Source organism: Tursiops truncatus, chromosome 7 (genome assembly GCF_011762595.2).
Source record: "Tursiops truncatus isolate mTurTru1 chromosome 7, mTurTru1.mat.Y, whole genome shotgun sequence".
NCBI classification, from domain to species: domain Eukaryota; kingdom Metazoa; phylum Chordata; class Mammalia; order Artiodactyla; family Delphinidae; genus Tursiops; species Tursiops truncatus.
Genome location: NC_047040.1, coordinates 59,219,374 through 59,239,121, shown reverse-complemented (window position 1 = coordinate 59,239,121; position 19,748 = coordinate 59,219,374). Strand labels below are relative to the sequence as shown.

Genomic DNA, 19,748 nt, shown 5'->3' with positions numbered 1-19,748 from the left:
GTGATACTCGGCAAGCTCCTTGCTATACTACTACTCACACCACCTCATCATCTCCTCAGTCATTAATGAGGATGTTTGGTGGCACTCGTAGTTGCAGATGCTGGTCTTACTGAGACAGGAAAAGAACCCCCCCTCCCACTGCCCACTTTTACAGTTCTTTCAATAAACGCCAAAGGGAGCAGTCCATTCTGAGTTACAACCCCAGGAGGCACAAGTTTCATCAGCCTGTTTAAAGACCATTTGAGTGGAATCATTGTGTCCTACTCCAAAACATCCCTTTGGGCCCCAAATCCATAGGTCCCGGAGATTCCCAGTCTAGCCTGAGTATCTGTCAGGGTCATTTCCTTTAACACTGGGGGACACTCACCAAGGGATAAGCGTGTTGGTTCTCCCAAGGCTGGATCTCTGTACACCCCGGCCAGACTGACAGTGCTGGGTATTTTCTCCTTGTTTCTTCCTGGTGGCCCATGAAGAGAGGACATGTTTGTGAGTTAGGGGTATTATGTGTCATGATAAGGAAAATTATTTTTATTAAAAAAAATTGCAATCTTTCCCCCCCTCCCCACCACCCGCTGTGCGGCTTGTGGGATCTTAGTTCTCCGAGCAGGGATCGAACCTGTGCCCCCTGCAGGGGAAGCGCCGAGTCCTAACCGATGGGCTGCCAGGAAAGTCCCCCAAAATTGCAATCTTGAAACACTATTGTAGCAAAAAGGAGCTGTGAATTATGATGACTTTTTGGACTATTAATAATTCTATCACATTTTCCACGGTAATTTTTTCTGTCTAGAAATCTGGGAGAGGGTGGGATGGGAACGTGGTTTTGCTCCTCACTCCCCGCGCCTTTAACCTGACCCCATGAGTCCTTGTGGAATCCAGATTTTTGGTGAGCTGTTGTTGCTATTTTTTTATTTTTAAATTGTGGTAAAATGTACATGAAACTTACCATTTTAACAATTTAAAAGTGTACAATTCAGTGGCATTAAGTGCATTCACAGTGTTGTGCAAGCATTAGCACTAGCCATTTCCAGAACTTTTTCATCTTCCCACACAGAAACTCTGCATGCATTAAACGTTAATTCCCTCTTTCCCTTCAGTCCCTGGTAACCTCTATTCTACTTCGTGTTTCTGAATTTTTCTACTCTAGGTACTTCATATAATATTTGTCCTTTTGTGTCTGGCTTATTTCAGTTAACATAATGCTCTTTAGGTTCATCTATATTGTAGTATGTATCAGAATTTCATTCCTTTTAAGGCTAACATTCTATTGTAGGTACATACCACATCTTTTTTCTATCCATTCATCTGGTGATGGACATTTGTATGATTTACACCTCCTGGCTATTGTTAATAACACTGCTACAAACATGCGTGTACAAGTTTCTCTTTGAGTCCCTGCATCAATTCTTTTGGGTATATACCTAGGAGTGGAACTGATGGATCATATCGTAATTCTCTGTTTAACTTTTTAAGGACTGCTGGTGGACTGGTTTTGAACTCTACGGATCAATGTTCAGATTAGGCTCTTCCTTGGGGCCCTGGCCAATATCTTCAATTTTTAACCAATCTATAGTCAATCCTCAAGTCTCCTTTAAGCTAACAGTTAAACTTCCTCTCTCTACAGCAATTCTCTTTCCACAGAGTTGTTTAAGAGGAACAGATCTGAAGAAGAAATCAATGATCTGGAAAATTCACACCTAGGACAGTTTACAATAAGTTGTCTATGTAGCAAAAACTAGAAAATCTTCACACCTTTTTCTTTGGTACACTCCAGTTGTTTCCAGTGTATGTGGGGGGATGATCAAATTAAAAACAACCCCAAAACTCTTGAGCACAAACAAACAAAAACCTTGCTAAGTGCAAATTTTTAAAAAAATTATGGAAGGAGAGCAAGTTAAAGGGGAGTCTGGATCATAAAAATGTAGGCAGAGTTAGGTTGTAGTTATAATTCAGTGTCCATAATGTTGGAACCGACTGATTCAGTAATTAAAACTTGACTTTATCTCATCCAGTGTTTAATGGTGCTCTAACACTAGCAATCAAGTATTTCACAATGGACAATGCTTATCCATGAGAAAACAAATATTTCCTCTCCCTAAAAATGGCCAGGTTTGTATTCATGGTTCCATATTCCATTCTCGCATCGGGTGTCAGATGTCAGCAAACTGACCTACTTAAAATGGTGTTGACGTATGATTAAAAGCAAACATACCAATATGGTTTGGCGGGGTAGGATTTGTGGATCTGACTGAGCCAGGGTGGTCATGGGCTGGGCCCTCCTGCAGAGTGGCTTCTGGCTGCAGAAGGGTAACTTAGACCTTTTGGGTTTCTTGCCTTTGTGCATCCTGAAAGCAGGCGTGGGGTGCGGTGGGGTGGGGCGTGGGAGTGGGGGTGGGGGGAGGGGGGCGTGTAGATCGATAATTAGGGGGTTATTTAAAATAAGTCACCTGACAGACTGCAACCTGCCTGTATCCACAAATACAATGACAACTCTCCCCAGTCCTTTGTTCCTGGGTGTGTGGCTGCTATTGAAGGTCTCTTGTTTACAGAGCAGCTTGGGTTCCAGTTACATTGCCTGAAAGAAGGAAAGGTGTGTGGGACTAGAGCAGCACACCTACTGGGACATTAGCTTTGTTTTGAAATCCATCTAAAAGTGATAACATGTTAGTAATTGTTGCATTCTTTGTCCTAAAACCAAACATCTAGAGGTCAAGGTTGACTTCAGCTCACCTTGTTATTAGTGCTCAGAACCTCAGGGTCAAGTATCATACTTAATAATAAGAAATGGACTTCTTTGTGCAAAGTGAATAAAAGCTATGGGACAGCACACAACCTTCCTGAAAGTTCGTAACAGCCTGAGGAGTTCAAAGCTCTTCAACAGGAGACTGGTATTTTAGAATGTTTTACAGATTTAACGTTCCTCCTACAATCATTCTGGCTAGTAATAAGTAGTTACTGAGTATGTGCTGTATTTATAGCCCTCGTACCAGATCCTGTCTGTGTATGTCAGGTGCGTGCTTATGAAATGTCAGGTATGTACCTATTACCTTTGCTCTGGCCTGCGCCCTCATCTCTGCACACTGAATTTCCATTCTTACTCATTTTGTGTCTTTCGTTCAAAATGAACATATTTACCTGTATATGATTAACATAGTGACATAAAACCTTTATGAGATGGCTAAAATTATAAGACTAACTCGTATTCCAATTTATAGGACCCTATAAAGGGACCGCATATTTAACACTACAATATATATCTTGACTGACATAACAAATGTTTCAAAATTAAAGTTTTTTATCATAAAATGTTTCAGATACAAAAAAATCCCACAGAAGGTGAAAATATAAAAGACACTTATGCATCTACCACTCACATTTAACATTTTGCCATATTTGCTTCATACATTGAAGACCTGACCCTCCCCTCCTTCCTCCATCTTTCCCTCCTCAGAGTTAACCTGTATCCTATTCCAACTGCACATGTCTTTATATACTTTCGCAACTTATGTATGTTTTGTGTTTAAAATTTGCATAAGGGGTATACTTTACAGAAATGTTTGCAATCTGCTTTTCCATTCAACTTTAAGATTTACTTACATTGATGCAAGCAAGCTATGCCATTCCTTTGAACACTTCAAATTCTATTGTATGAATACACCACTGTTCATGTCTCCATTTCCCTTCTGAGGGCCATTTAGGTTGTTGGCAATATTTTACTACGATACACAAATACTACTGTGAATGAACCATCCACTCCTCTGGTCTGGTTAGCTCCACCTTCAAAATAATACATCTTAAAATCTGACCACTTCCCCCCATCCCACGATCACCCTAGTCCAAGCCATCATTTTTTCCTCCAGGGGCTCGTAAGTGTCTCACTCTTGCCCCCCTTTAGTTTATAGTTCACACAGCCCATGGAGTCTGATTGGGTCTTGTCTTCATCAGAATCCTTCCTATCATACCTGATATAAAATCCAAACCTCTTCCTATGGCCAGGGAAGCCCCATGTGATCTGTCCCCTCACCCTCTCTTTCCCTAGCTTTCTGTAGTCCAGTATGGTCCTTTACTGGGCTTCTGTTCACTCTGCCTGATACCAGCACTTCCTTCATCTTCCTATGGCTTCCTCCCTTATTTTTATTCAGGTTCCTGATCAGATAACACCTCCTTTCCTGTTTCTATTTTCTTTTTTGTTTTCTGTTTCTATTTTCTGAATTGGTACCTCTTTCATTTCCTATCCATCTCTCCTCCTTCTTGGAAGTTATCACACCTGAAATTATCTTATTGTTTACTTCCAGTCCTCCACTAGAATGTCAACTTCATGGGCTTTATGTCCCAGTTCTCAGAATAGTGCCTGGTGTCATGGGTGTTGGCAAGCCTCAGCTGAACGAATAAAGGAGAGAGAGCATCAGTACAAGACTCATAATGTACCTTCTCCAGGACAGTATCTTGGAAACTTTGTTGATGGTGAAGCACAATAAGAAGTACGCGTTTTACACAGCATACACACAGACAGGCACAAGCGCTTCAGGAAACAATACTCACACTACTCTTATTTTTAAAATTCTATTTCAAAAAGAAAGAAGAAAATACGCTAGTTGCAACCCACTAAATTGATTTCACAATTTGCCAATGGGTTCTAACTTGCAGCATGAAAAACTTTGTTTTAGGGTATATATCCGGAAGTGGTTTTGCTAAATATTCCTGAATTGCACTCCCAAGTGAAACATTTACACTAATAACATCATTTCAGGGATTTCCTCATACCCTTACCAACACCTGGTCTTAACAGGCTTTAAATTTTTGGCCAGTCTGAGTGAAACTGTATCTCTGTTTTAATTTGCATTTTCCTGATTACTGAAAAGACTAATAGACCAGTGATCTTAACCTTAAAAAATATGAAAACTATATTCTGGTGCCCCAGCAAGACTAATACTTTTCTTATCAGAAGAAATAGGCAAAGTGAGTTAATCTTCCCCTACTTTATGTAGTTTAACAATTCCAAATTCTCACATGTTTAATTTTAGTGGCACAAGATTGTATTCCCAAGGACACAGTACTAACGACAATTTTAGTTCATTCACCATTCATGCAGTCGTTTATTTACTCAACAAATATTTATTGAGGGCTCGCTACTGCCAGCAATTTCGCCAGACAGACCAACAAACTCTCCTGGCGCCTACCTTCCAGACCCTGAGTTCTTTGTTCCTCGCTCTGTGGCAGAGTGACCATGGATCAGGCGTGTAGTAGAAAGGCTCGAAAACTCCGATCAAGTTCTTAACGATTCTTCCAATCCACGTTATCGTGCATCGATTATTCACAAGTTTTTGTATTCAATATAACCGGAGAGGAACGCAGTGTGTTCACGCATGCTCTCTCCCTGCAAAGGAATATTCCCAAGAGAAGTTTTGAAGGAGAAAGCGAATGCTTCATTTAAAGCACTTGTTTTAAACGTAAGATTATAATTAAGGTCTTTTAAAGCAACACAATTTATTTTACTTTTTCTTCTAAAAGCAACTTTTTCCCCTGTTCTCTACAAAAAAAATTTTTTTAAGCCTCACACTGTATTTCGTCGTAATGTCAGGTTCGTTTCAAAGGGCAATGAAAAATCTCAGGCTCATTCTGACTTAGGTAATTCTAAATTTTGACGAAGAACGTTAACTCCAAACCACATTAATGCAGTCTTTAGCTTCCATTCTTCTATAATTTCTAGACTTTATTATCCCGTAGATGAGTCTTAACTAACAGTAGCCCTTTCTCATTTCAAAACCACAAGTCTTATATAAAACAACTTCCCGTGCTTTCTGGAAAGAAAGATCAGGATTTAACTCATTTTATTGCTTCAGATAATGGTGCGGTTACCAGATAAGAGGTGCTACATCTAGGGGCAGTGCCTGGGCTGATAAACGGTGGAGTTCGTGCTTGGTTCTTTGATTTTTATTTTATATAACGTAAACCGCACACCGCAGGGAAAGTGCTAAATGCTGAGGCCGGCGCAGCTCTCCACGACTCCCATCTCCACTTTCCTCTCCCAGCCCCGGAATTCATGCAAATCAGCCTGCTAACCCCGGGGCAATACGACCCATTTTCGCGCCATTCGCTCGGGACCGTGCAGCTACGTAAAGAGGAGTGGTCCTGGAGCTCCCAAGGCATCACAGTTCCAAGGAGGATTTTAGGGGACTGCACGGCTATCACAGGACTTCAGGGTATCTGGGGGGGACCGCTTTTTTTCCGGGGCCGAGTGGGTCTCTCGCGCGGGTGGACCGTTACCATAGCTGGCAGGACCTGCGCCCCAACGCGGGAAAGCCTGCCGCGCCCCGCCCCTCCGGCCCCGGCTCTGAGCGCCCCGCCCGCCGGCCCGCGCTGCTCGAGCTCCGGCTCCTGCGTGGTGGGACGGAGGCGCGCGCGGCTTCTCAGCTCTCAGCGCTCAGAGCGCCAGCCGCCAGCATGGACGCTCGCCGCGTGCCGGTGAGGCTGGACGGGCGAAGGCGCGGGATGGGCGCGGTGGGTGTTGGGCACGGGCGGACCCCCTCCATCTCCGCGGCGGAGTGCCCTTATCAACTGGTGGCCGTCCTGGGCGGCGCCCGTTGAGCCAAGCCCCTGATGTTGTGCACTTGGGGGTAGTTCGGGGACTAGGGGTTGCCCCCGACGGGCGTGTGCACCCGGCGCGCGGGCGGTCCGGAGATTTGAGAGCTTTGCAGGATGGTTGGCAGCCCCGGGGAGCTCGAGGCCACGTGCGCCCGAGGTGCACGTGCGCTGGGGGCTGGCCGGGGGGGCCCATTGTGTCCGCTGTACGCAGACCTGCCCGCGGGGCGCGGAGGGGAACGCCGCCCTGCAGCCTCCAGGCCCTTTCCCGCGCGCAGCCCCGCGCGTACTGGGGGTCCTTGCGCGCGCTTCCCGCCCGCTTTTGCATCAACCATGCCGGCAGGCGCTTGTAACCACTGAGGGTTTGGAGTTTAAAGGTCTTGCAAATCGGTCTCTTTAGAACTTGGGTTATGCACACTTGAGGGGGCATTTCTAGTCCCAGGCGGGGATTTAGTGCAGCGGAAGGACTTGGTCTGAACGGTTCGCCGACCGTTTGCTCATTTCCCACTCCCTTCCCCACCCCCCAACCATCCTCTCAGCAGCGGGACGTAGCCCTGATGGAACGTTACTTTCTGCTCTAACGGAAACCGGAACGGAGGGTCTGCCCCAGAAGAGGTTAGAGGGTGGGGGTTGGGTGAAAAGGAAGAGAGTGACACGCTTAAAATAAATATGGGTAAGGGGCCCACGTGGGAAGGCTGGGATTCCCTGGAGGTGGGTGGGAGAGGGCGTGTTGGGGGCGTGGTTTCAGAGACAGCTCTCCTGAATGGACCTGGGCATTGGTTTTCGGCATAAGACGTGTAGCTGGACTTGGACTCTGACGTGCCTGGGTTCAAATTTGGGCCATCGTGGGACTTGAATAGTTCCTTTCACCTCTCTGAGCCTCAGTTTCCACCTTTGTTGCAAGGAATTAATGTGAAAGCATACTTAGTGCCTGGCACAAAAAAACACCTATTAAGTGATGTTAGTTATTACCTATCTGCCAAGAAAGTCCATCTCAACCATGATCATTTGCCTTGCTTCTTTCTAGGTCTTTTCCTCCAGGTATACATTTGCCTGATAACTAACTCTTGGCATGTGGTGACTAGTTAAAGCTCAGCAGGAATTTCCCTGCGAGCTTCCAACAGAATGCCTCCCTTGAGGCTGTCTTGGGCGTCTGACTGCTGGCAGGTATACTGATGAGCGAATGGTGATAATTCCTGCAGTAGTGCAAGGAGCTTTGCTGTTTTAGGAGACTGCAGACTCCTTGCAACCCTGTGATCTTGAGCAATCTGTTTCACCTCCTTGGAGCCTTTAATTTGCTCATCTGGAAAATGGGGAGTTTCTGAGATCTCCTTTAATAGGTAGTACCTCTACCTATTATCACATTTGCCTGCCTTTCTAAAAGGACAAAAGACTAAAACTTCCTAAGATGATTGAATGGAGTCTGTTGAGGAGTACTGGGTGGTTGGGTCCCATGATCATGAAAATAATTTTATTTGCAAGAGAAATGCATAATGTTAAGTATAGAAGGAAGGTCAGAATGTTCTGTTCACCCGACACCTCACATCTTGGCATTATTTTTGTGGGACCCCTAGCAGAGCTTGCCTTTTCAAAAGTTTTCAGTGTAAGGAGTCACTTCTGTTACTCCATGGCTATACTTCAGAAGAGAAAAATATAGGAACTACTAATACAGCATTTAAGAAATCTCATTAAATATTAAGAAATGGTAGAAACGGCCATCTTTTTACATGAGATTGATGCCAGTTGCGTGTTCTGATGAGCAGTGCCAGGCTATTCAGTGTTCATGAATGAAGGCTGCATTTTCATATCCACAGGCCATTTGTGTCTTATGAAAGGACTTCTAAAAACTTAAGACTTGTGCAGCAAGGGGACTGCAGAAAGAGCTGAATGTCTGGCCAGCCTAATAGAGCCCTGAAGTGGAATCAGGCATTCTACCTGGGTTTGGAGGACTGTTTGACCTTTAACTTGGCTCCTGTACATTTGTTCACTGGGTCGATATATTTGATTTGTAAGGACTTGTGCTGAAATCACTCTACCCCTCCTGATTGGCACAGGCCTGTTTGAAAGCCTGCCATCTCGAAGTAGAGGTGCTGCCCAGTTTTTACAGTTTGGGAAATTAGCATCACAGTACAGAGCCCAAAGCTTACATAGAAAGATCTCATTAGCTTGATTTTGGCTGAGGGAGAGAAATCACTACCATTTTGTACTTTTGAAGTACAGTTTAATTTTTTTTTAAGGGCAGATTTTAGGAGTTTAGCTTTTTTTTTTTTTTTTTTTTTTTTTTTTTAAGGAGTTTAGCTTTTAATGCCTTGGGAGCTCAGTATAATAATGTTAAGAGTTTGGGGCTCTTAAGGTGGGTAAAGGGGTAGCTCTACAGATATTTGAATAAATTGATAGTTGTCGTTATAATGTTCCTTCACAGGGATCTCTTTTTAGGATATTACCTGGTTTTGAAAAAATTTTTGTAGCAATTGCAAACCCGCCTTTTTCTGTGTAGGGTATAAGAAGTGGACACATCTCCTCTGTGCTGTTTGAACCTACTCAACTCAAAAATGATATCTTTCGTTAGATTCTGCGGTAAGCAACCCATTTAATAGTGTTGCCATTTCTGTTTGCAGCAAAAGGATCGCAGAGCAAAGAAGAACTTCAAGAAATTCAGATATGTGAAGTTGATTTCCATGGAAACCTCGTCATCCTCTGATGACAGTTGTGACAGCTTTGCTTCTGATAATTTTGCAAACACAGTAAGTGCTGCCTGAGAATAAACAGAATGGAGTCTGCCGTGCTCAAAATGCCTCCAATGCTTTGTGCGTGATTAAAACTGCTTGCTTTTTGCTTACATTTCTATACAGCCGTTATGAAAATACAGTATGCACTGTAATTTCATTTCACTTTTTGCTGTGGTTCTAGGTAGTAATTGTTGGAGGTAGATTAGCTACTTATTCTATCCTTTTGAAATGTCGCCTAACCTAACATGCCTGATGATTTGCCATAACAACTCAGAAATCATTTGTAAACCTCTGAACCATTTTTCTTTGTAACAAAAGCTATTCTCTTGTAGTGCACTTGTAAATGTGATTTGCTCTCTGCACGGTTTATGGAAAATTGGTTCTTGAAAAGGAAAAAAAATGCACAACCACATTTATTTATTTATTTTACAGAAACCTAAATTCAGGTCAGATATCAGTGAAGAACTGGCAAATGTTTTTTATGAGGACTCTGATAATGAATCTTTCTGCGGCTTTTCAGAAAGTGAGGTGCAAGATGTGTTAGACCATTGTGGATTTTTACAGAAACCAAGGCCAGATGTCACTAACGAACTGGCCAGTATTTTTCATGCCGACTCTGATGATGAATCGTTTTGCGGTTTCTCAGAGAGTGAGATACAAGATGGAATGGTGAGTTTGAGAATTTCACCAATATCAAGAAATAAGGTACCTTTAGAGGCATGACGTACTTGCCTAAAAAGTTTTTTTTTTTCTTAAGATTTTCGTTTTAGTCATGCCAGAAGATTTTGTTGATCTTTTAAAAAGTTTTAAGAGTATTTTCTTCATGTCTTAAAGCAGTTTTTTGCTAATGTAGTTCTCCTTGTAAAGCTTGACCATTTTTGTAGTCTCTGAAAATCTTGGAAACTGGTAAGATAGAATTGGCCCGCCTGCAGATTTCTGTTGCTACAGAAATCCAGCCTAATCAGAGGAAGCACACGTGTCCTCAAGATGAGCTACATTCACATTTAAGTTCAAGTGCCCAGCCCAGGGCCTGACATAGAGTAGGCCTTCAGTAAATGTCGGTTCCTGTAGTGGATCTATGCCTGCATCCGGAAAGCCTGTGATAACTCCCATGCAGGAGCTTAAGTGCAGGTAATGACAATTAGGGCCCTGCCTGCTGCCACTTTGGCTCCTCTGTTGGCTTTTCCTGTGCATGCTGTCTTACCTTTAGCCTCTGTTGTCCTGCTCAGGACACTGCTGCCGCTGACGCACCTCGGTCCCACTCTCCCCGAGCATGCTGGTTACTTCTGCACACGTTTTTCTGTTAGCAAGACTTTCTCGACAGACTGTTGATTTGCAGTCAGGTGCGTGCTCTCTAGCTCATTGTGCTCTGACACGGGTCCACTGCCTGGGACCGCACTTGAGCGGCACTGACATAAGTGAGGACGCCTGACCAGCGAGTGTTTATCACTGTCTAACTTCACGATAATGTAATATTTCCTCTAAGAGGTGGTGTTGGTCTGAATCAGTATGTATTGGAGTTATTGGCAGGGGCTGATCTGCGAATCTGGATGTCACCCAACATTGTCTATAGCCTGAATCATTTCCGGGCAATGTTTCAATTCTTTGTAGATGCTATTTGTTGCGATTGATAAAATGCCAATTGATTAAAAGGCTTAAGAACTGATAAAAGTTTTGTCATTTTATATCTTTCAACCCATGCACACTAAAAATATAAGAATAGTACAAAAAGCGGTGGGGATTTTGGAATGTTAAAAAATGAGTCTTCCGTTTCTGGGACTTTATGGGTGGTATTTTTTGCCTCTCTCTTTTTTTTGTTTGTTTTCAGCCATCACCACAGTCATTTTCAGAATATTTTTGTCACCCCAAAAAGAAATGCTGTACCCATCAGCAGTCACTTTGCATCCTTTCCCAATATCCTCAGTTCCTGACAACCGTTAATCTATTTTGTCTCATAGATTTGCCTATCCTGGGCATTTCCTAGAAGTGGAACCCTACAATATGTGGTCTTTTGTGACTGGCTTCTTTCACTTAGCATAATGTTTTCAAAGTTCTTCCATGTGTCAGTACTTCATATCTTTTTTTTTTTTTTACTTCATATCTTTTTATTGCTGAATAATATTCCATTGTGTGAATATACCACATTTTATTTATCCACTCATCAGTTGATGGACGTTTCGGCTGTTGGCACCTTTTGTTAGGACTGATGCTGCTCTGAACATGTGCATACAGGTTTTTGTATGGACGTACACTCTTCAGTAGGAGTAGAATTGCTGAGTCATATAGTCTGTATGGTTAACCTTTTGAGGAACCGCCAGACTGTCTTCCAAACTGGCGGCACCATTTTACAGTCCTACCAGAGTGGGTGTGTGGGTTCCAGTTTCTCCACATCCTTGCAGTACTTATTGATTTGGTTCTGCTAGTGGGTGGGAAGTGATGTCTTGTGATTCTGATTTGCATTTCCCCAGTGGCTAATTTTCATACATTTTAAATGGTGGAAACATACTACTTTTGGAATCTGAGATTTTAAGAATTTTAGGCTTCCAAAAAGTGGATAAGAGAGGGAGGTAGTCAGATCTCATAGAGACAGAAAGTAGAATGTGGTTGCCAGGGGTTGAGGGGGAGGCGAGTGGGGAGTAACTGTTTAATGAGTATGGAGTTTCAGTTTGTGAAGATGAAAAAGTTCTGGAGATGGATGGTGGTGATGGTTGCAGAACAATGAATGTATTTAATGTCATTCAACTCTACACTTAAAAATGGTTCCAGTGAAAAATTTTATGTTATGTTATATATTTTGCTAGTTTTTAAAAAAAGTAGTACAGAACATTGAGACATCTTTTAATAAAGTTTAGTATTGCCATAAGCATTGAAATAATATTTATGAGAGCACACGTATTTACTGCTAGGGGAATTCTTTTCAAAATGCATAAAGATTCTATTTTTAAAGAAATGAAAAAGGGAGCTGGGATTTTCACATTAAAAAAATGGCTCGGAACCACTGGCCTAGGGACTGTGAAGGTGGCTTATAACAATGTGTCTCACGTAGGCTCCCCGAGTTAAACTACACTCAGGTTGTTGTATTTATTTGTAATTCTTGATTTTGTTACCCAGAGCTGTCAATTAAACTTGACAATTAAAGTGTTCAGTGCAAATGTATTTGCTGCAAGCTCTTTTTGTTCCAAAGGCATATTTTGTAGTCATACTGTTGCAGACTGTGCAACAATCAGCAAGTCATTAATGCCTCACTTGTTCTGATTGACTAGAGGCTGCAGGCAGACCACGCGGGCTGTCGGACCCGCAGTCAGTGCAGAAGTTCCGGACCTCTCCGGGTGGCCATGAAGTTTCCAACTCGAAATACCAGGGGAGCTGCCAACGAGAGAGCAGTGCCCTCCGAACCCTCAGAGAATTCTGTGACCGATTGCAATTCTGATTCAGAAGATGAAAGTGGCATGAATTTTTTGGAGAAAAGGGCTTTAAATATACAGCAAAACAAAGCAATGGTAGGTATCTGACTTTGAATGTATTAGAACTCACCCTTCCTTCCCAGCTTTTCTCTAAGCCACTTGTTGCTTATATCTTTGTCATAAGAATTATTTTCCATGTAGCTCTGAAATTTTCATAACATATGTTTTAAACTGTGTTTCTTTTCCTAAACTTAACTTTTCTTTTTTTAATCTATTAAAGTCTTGGTAGATGTATAGGGGAAATCAGAAACTCTTTGAAACGTGCTACTGTGATTTCCAGAATTTACTTGTTTTCAGTAGTTATTCTAAACCAATAACTTCTGTTTACTGTCCTCCCTTTTTAGCTTGCAAAACTAATGTCAGAATTAGAAAGCTTTCCTGGCTCCTTCCCTGGAAGTCGTTCCCTGCCAGGCTCCAGTTCAGTAAGTACAAATCCTTGTTTGTATGGTACTGTTTTGGGGAGGTCTGATTTTAAATGGGCAGGTCTGATTTTAAAGTCCAATTTCGTTATTTCATGTGGTCTTGTAGACAGACTTAGAGGTGATAGAGGAAAGCTTCTGACAGATCTCTGGGACCTCTTCCTTGCACCCTGGGCCAGGGGTGCCCCTGTCCCCTGATGCCGAGCTCCTGTGGGGCTCAAACCCCAAGCCCCTCCGTTTTCCTTGGCCACCCACGTGGCACGTGGGGTCCTAGTTCCTGGACCAGAGATCGAACCCGCGCCCCCTGCAGTGGAAGCACGGAGTCTCCACCACTGGACCTCCAGGGAAGTTCCTCAAACCTCTTTTGATTGGTTGTTTCTTTTCCTCCCACCCAAGTAAACCTAAGACCCTCAGGGGTAGGAAATAAAGATCGAAAATGGTTTTTTCTGTATCCCCAGCATTGGCAGATTCCTCCTACATGGTAATGGATGTTTTTAAAATCTGAGAATGAAAAAAAAGAAAGCAAAAACAATTTGTTAACCAAGTCATGGCCTAATGTATGTGATTATATCCTGAGGAAACTAAGCTGGTGCAACTCAGGGGAATCTGGTGTGTCTGGTGTGGTACAAAAGGAAAGATTTCCTTTTCCGCCTCTCCGTGAGCAGGAATAGAACAAGGAAAAGCATACATACATTTCTCTCTTGGGCAGTATAGGAACAGTGAATATGTTTCAGGGCTCAAGAGATGTTGTAGAAAAGGTTTTTTTTTTGGAGAACGAGATTCTTTCTCGCATCTTTATTGAGTAAAGCATAAATAGATCATCCCTCAGTTTGAGAGAAACCAGGTTTGGTGTTAACAAAAGCCAAATTACAATGGCTGTATCATTTCTGGGCTCATTTTCCATGCATTACAGAGAGGCTGAAGGAAATCGGGAAGTGGAGTACTCCTTTTACTTAAAGGACAACCTGGTTCAGGAGAAGGTGCCACTTCTCATTCTGGAATAAACGGGTCCAATCCTCTGTGTTTTGTTCAGCGTCCAAAGACACCCCGAAGGCGCACATTCCCAGGTGTCTCCTGCAGGAGAAACCCTGAGCGGAGAGCTCGTCCTCTCACCAGGTCGAGGTCTCGGGTCCTTGGGTCGCACAGTGCCCCGCCCACGGAGGATGAGGAGGAGGACGAGGAGGAAGAGGATAAGTACATGTTGGTGAGAAAGAGGAAGCCCGTGGCCGGCTACGTGAACGTGAGTTCTCCGCTTTTATGCTTTCTCTTCTGTTTGTCATGTTCTGTGGGCCCAGGGTCATGGACACAGCACGGGAGCACACACCCCCTCAACACCAATGATCCGTATGAAATGTTCTTCTCAAACACTCCAGAACGGTTAAGTCACATCAGCTTTTTTTTTTTTTTTTTTTTTTTTTTTTCGGTACGGGAGCCTCTCACTGTCGTGGCCTCTCCCGTTGCGGAGCACAGGCTCCAGACGCGCAGGCTCAGCGGCCATGGCTCACGGGCCCAGCCGCTCCGCGGCATGTGGGATCTTCCCGGACTGGGGCACGAACCCGCGTCCCCTGCATCGGCAGGCGGACTCTCAACCCCTGCGCCACCAGGGAAGCCCCATATCAGCTTATTTTGATGGTTCTTGCTAGCAGGCAAGAGGATCAAAATTATCTTGGGCTTTTCTTAATCGTAGGAGTCATTTCCATGATGTTGTCCCATGATCCTTAGTAAACTTAGGATTCTCCCCTTCTCCGTAAGCTCTAAGAATGATTTCCAGGTTGAATTCTCTGAGGAAATGACAAAGCGAGTATCTTGAGATTCAGAGCTGGCAAGAGCCAGGAAGGCCACTCTGTTCCATGTTTCTCATTATGCAGGAAGATGACATGCCCCGAAGTCGTCGCCCCGGATCCATGGCCCTTCCCCATATAATCCGCCCAGTGGACGAAATCACGGAGGAAGAATTGGACAACATCTGCAGCAACTCTCGAGAGAAGATCTATAACCGTTCATTGGTCAGAGCCTCTAAATGATGTCTGGAAATGTACACGTCTGTGAGAGAGACATTTTGCTAATGTTCTAACAGTCTTAGCATATGGGATGTGTGCCTGTGTGTTTTTTTCATGTAAGAACAGAGAGTTTTGTAGCATCCTTGGGATTTAGCTTTCTTAGTAAGTTTGCAGTAGTAGTAGTTGCTTAGTAAGTCTTTAGTAGCATAAAATCTTTTCTCTTAATTTAGAAATTGATTCATTCAACCTAAGTATCTGTTAACGTGTGTCTACATAGATAGGTGTTGGGGATATGGTTGTGTGGTAAAGATAAACAGATCTTTTTTTTTTTTTGCGGTACGCAGGCTGCGGCCTCTCCCATTGCGGAGCACAGGCTCAGCGGCCATGGCTCACGGGCCCAGCCCCTCTGCGGCATGTGGGATCCTCCCGGACCAGGGCACGAACCTGTGTCCCCTGCATCGGCAGGCGGACTCTCAACCACTGCGCCGCCACCAGGGAAGCCCAAACAGATCTTTTCTTATTGTAGTTTTGATAACATAAGGTATTGCATCTGCCAGTTGAATGAAATCACCATGCTTGAGATACTTTTCATGTCCTTTTGTATACATGTGTGTATAGATGTGAACTAGGATTCAAAGAGAAAATATGAGACTTTACCCACAAAGAAGGACATTCTTTTTTTTCTCTTTAAATTTTTTTTTGTAGTCAAATTCCTCCTTTTTTTGGCTGTGCGGCTTGCCCTCCGCAGTGAAAGCGTGGAGTCCTAACCACTGGACCGCCAGGGAATTCCCAAAGAAGGACATTCTTTAAGTATTTTGTCTACAGAAAGCAGTGTTTTTGTTTTTGGTTCTTATTTGCTTATTATTTGCAGGGAACGACTTGTCATCAGTGCCGCCAGAAAACTATGGATACCAAGACAAACTGCAGAAACCCAGAGTGCTGGGGCGTTCGAGGCCAGTTCTGCGGGCCCTGCCTTCGAAACCGTTACGGTGAAGAAGTCAGGGATGCTCTGCTAGACCCAGTACGTGCCTCGAAGGGGTGGTCCTGGGGGCTCGAGAGTCTGCCGTGAGCTGATAGGGCCAGAGAGAGATTGAGCCCTTAGTGTCGTGGGACATTCATTTCGGGGAAGACAGATGCATTCAGAGTGTTGGTGGATAGTGGTGAGCCCTTCTGGAGTGCTCCCGACCCGGCCATTCGGGGAAGTCCGTTCCCCACTTAGCCCTGCTAGTGGCTGTGGAACTTTTTCCGTGGGATTTCCTAAGGGAACGTGATGCATGACTAACTGATGTTAACCATGTTACGAGGTTTTTAATAATTAAAAAGATCTGAATGCAATTGATCAGGCCCATCTTAAAGGTTAAACAGGAGTAAATAAGTAAGCGGCGGCGTGAGGTTTAACTTAATGGTGCCTTTTCATGCTTATTCAGAGCTGGCACTGCCCACCGTGTCGCGGGATCTGCAACTGCAGCTTCTGTCGGCAGAGAGACGGGCGGTGTGCAACTGGGGTGCTCGTGTACTTAGCCAAGTACCACGGCTTCGGGAACGTGCATGCTTACTTGAAAAGGTAGGGCTGATTTTTCCCTCTTCCACACCCAAATCTGACATTCATTTTTGTATCTTAATAAAACGGTCGAAGTCAGAAGAGTGGTCTTATGGAGGGCAGGAGGGTGCAGGTATTAACTAGAAAGGGGCACATGGGGAGTCGGGGAGGGTTGGAAACATTTTATATCTTCATCTGGGTGGTGGTGACCCTCGTGGGCATGCGTGTGTAAAATTCAAGCTGTACACTTAAGATGTGTTATAACTTGATAGAAACGTTTAAAAGAGTGAATTAGGCTCTCAGAAGATTATTATTTTTTTAACTTTTTAAAAATTGAAGTATAGTTGATTTACAATGTTGTGTTTCAGGTATACAGCAAAGTAATTCAGTTATACATATATATATATATTTTTCATATTCTTTTCCATTATGGTTTCTTACAAGATACTGAGTTTAGTTCCCTGTGCTATACAGTAGGACCTTGTTGGTTATCTATTGTATATATAGTAGTTTGTATCTGTTAATCCCAGACTTCTGATTTTATCATCCCCTCAACTCCCTTCCCCTTTGGTAACCATAAGTTTGTTTTCTATGTCTGTCAGTCTGTTTTTGTTTTGTAAATAAGTTTTCATTTGTATCATATTTTAGATTCTGCATATAAGTGATATCATATGGTATTTGTCTTTCTCTCTCTTATTTCACTTAGTATGATAATCTCCAGGTCCATCCCTGTTGGTGCAAATGGCATTATTTCATTCTTTTTAATGGCTGAGTGATATTCCATTGTATATATGTACCGCATCTTCTTTATCCATTCCTCTGTCGATGGACACTTAAGTTGCTTCTATGTCTTGGCTGTTGTAAATAGTGCTGCTATCAACATTGGGGTGCGTGTGTCTCTTGGAATTAGTTTTCAGAAGAGAATTGTTAGGCCGAAAACCATATCCTGACATGTTCCCTCTTCTCTTTCAGTCTAAAACAGGAGTTTGAAATGCAAGCATAATAATTGGAAGATCCACTACCTGCCTTCCACTTCACAAATCTTCCTTGTTTTAAAGTTTTCAATTTTGTCATGTGATTGAAACCCGAGTTTAAGAATTCTGATGATCAGTCTGTCTTATAGGCAAATCAGGTTAACCTCATTAGACATGCACGCGTGTCTGGGCATCACGGGGGTGTAGTGCCAGCTGTACCCTGCCCTCCTGCAGTTTCTCCTTTGCATTTCCCTCCACCCCTCATCCCGTGCCATCCCCCTCTTATCTCCAGTGGTTCTCTTCCACCATTTAGTTTCAGAACCCTTTTTAAATGACAATTTTATGAAAGCATGTTTGATTTAATTGGTGTTGAAATAGCCCTGGAATCCACCCATAAAACCAAGCACTTAGAAACGCAGTACTAGTGTTAACTAACTACATCTCTTGATTTCCAGAGACTAGCCCTCTAACTTGCTTACGTGAAAACACTGGGTCTGATTTAGTGTTCGCTGACATTTTTAACAGAATCAAGGCACAAAAGTCTTAAAACCATGTGGAAAAATTAGGTGATTGTTGGCAAGTGGAATATATGACTGTGGAGGCCTCTCAGGAGAATATTCCATGTATTGTGCTTATTATTCAAGTTGTCACAGTTGAGGCTTAGTTGCTGCTGATTTCTTCCACCAAGTGCATCTGGCCCACACGGTCACGACCCAAAGGTTCTCGGGCAGTGCTATACTTGAAATCATTGTAGAAAAGCCATCCTGGGGAATTGGGACGGGGAGCCTTCAGGAGTAGGCCGATTTGAATTCATGGAATAAAACTTCAGGATGAGTGTAGTTTGCCAAGTTGTTTTCAGTTCATAACGTAAGGTATTTCAAATAAATTCTTGCTTATGTTGCGTGGAAAATTGATACTTATACTCAGCTACAATTCTTTGCAGTTTTTACTTTCTTGAAGAAATTATAAACCAGGCACAGGGTTCGCATTCAGGTTTGAAGCACTTTTATAACACTGAGAAGTGCCTTTTTGGAGAAGGGTGACTTTCAACAGTTTGCTAACTTGACATCTCTGCCAGTTTAGTTTCTGGGCAGAGTCCGTGTGTCGTCTCTCCCTCTGCCTGTTTCGGCATGAATCAGATCGTTTGCTAGAGGTAGAATCTAAGTGTGTGTGTGTTCATTTTGCTTTGCGTCTGCAGCCCGTAGCTGTGCCTGTGCAGTGTTTGGTGCATAATTGGACCTTGAATCAATAAATGTAAATAGAGCATTTGATCTGTTATGCTTTTATACAAAGTTTTTTATTTTAATAATAAAACATTTTGTTCTAGCTTGTCTGCTTTTTTAAAAATCTTTGATGCTCAATCTTACCGCACTGAGTCCTAATTTTTTCCTCCTATTTAAACAAAAGACCATGTCTGCCTTTTCGAGAGCCCCCTCCCCCTTCCCCCCCACCTGCACACACACACTTTGGCTTAAGTTTCTGACAGTCAAGGGCCAGCTCTTTTGAACAGGGCCTGGCTTGGTGATAATGCCTGATAGCTGTGAATCAGAATCAGCTAAGACGGCTACATCACCAGATAGAAAATACGGGCCCCTGAAGTTTCACAATGTTGTTTTCTTTTCTTTGACCATTTGCCAACCCAAGAACCAACAGTGATTTCACAATACCTGGCTTGCTTTTATCAACCCTTCGGATATTTATTGCAGGTACGCTGTGCCTTGAGACCTATTCCAGAACTGAGAGAATCAAAAGACAAAAAAAGCATGGTTCAAAAGTTCTCGTACCCGATTCTTTAGACCAGGGTTGGAAAGCTACGTCCTGGGGACCAGATTCTGCTGCAGCCTGTATTCATACGACACATGAACTAAGTATGGTCTTCTACATTTTTAGAGGGTTTTTAAAAAAAGAAAGCATGTGACATAGTGGCCCACAAAGCCTGAAATTCTTTATGGTAAGTTTGCTGAGTCTTGCTCTAGACTTATCTGAGAAACCACGTTTACACCACATACATCTGGGGAGAAGACCAAAATAAATGAAGTTACA

At 43.2% G+C, this 19,748-nt stretch overlaps 1 protein-coding gene across 2 annotated transcripts; it reads left to right on the top strand.

Annotated features, from left to right (window-relative positions):
- The first annotated feature begins 6,333 nt into the window (after positions 1–6,333).
- On the top strand, positions 6,334–19,031 carry CDCA7 (cell division cycle associated 7). 2 transcript variants are annotated; one of them, XM_004320422.4, is made up of 10 exons: positions 6,334–6,462; positions 9,198–9,323; positions 9,741–9,977; positions 12,572–12,808; positions 13,117–13,194; positions 14,225–14,431; positions 15,060–15,197; positions 16,063–16,212; positions 16,619–16,755; positions 17,704–19,031. In XM_004320422.4, the coding sequence occupies exons 1-10, from the start codon at positions 6,442–6,444 to the stop codon at positions 17,732–17,734; spliced, it is 1,362 nt and encodes a 453-aa protein (XP_004320470.1). In that variant the 5' UTR covers positions 6,334–6,441; the 3' UTR covers positions 17,735–19,031. The 2 variants fall into 2 exon arrangements, with proteins under 2 accessions (XP_004320470.1, XP_004320471.1); XM_004320423.4 differs by lacking the exon at positions 9,741–9,977.
- The last annotated feature ends 717 nt before the right edge of the window (positions 19,032–19,748 follow it).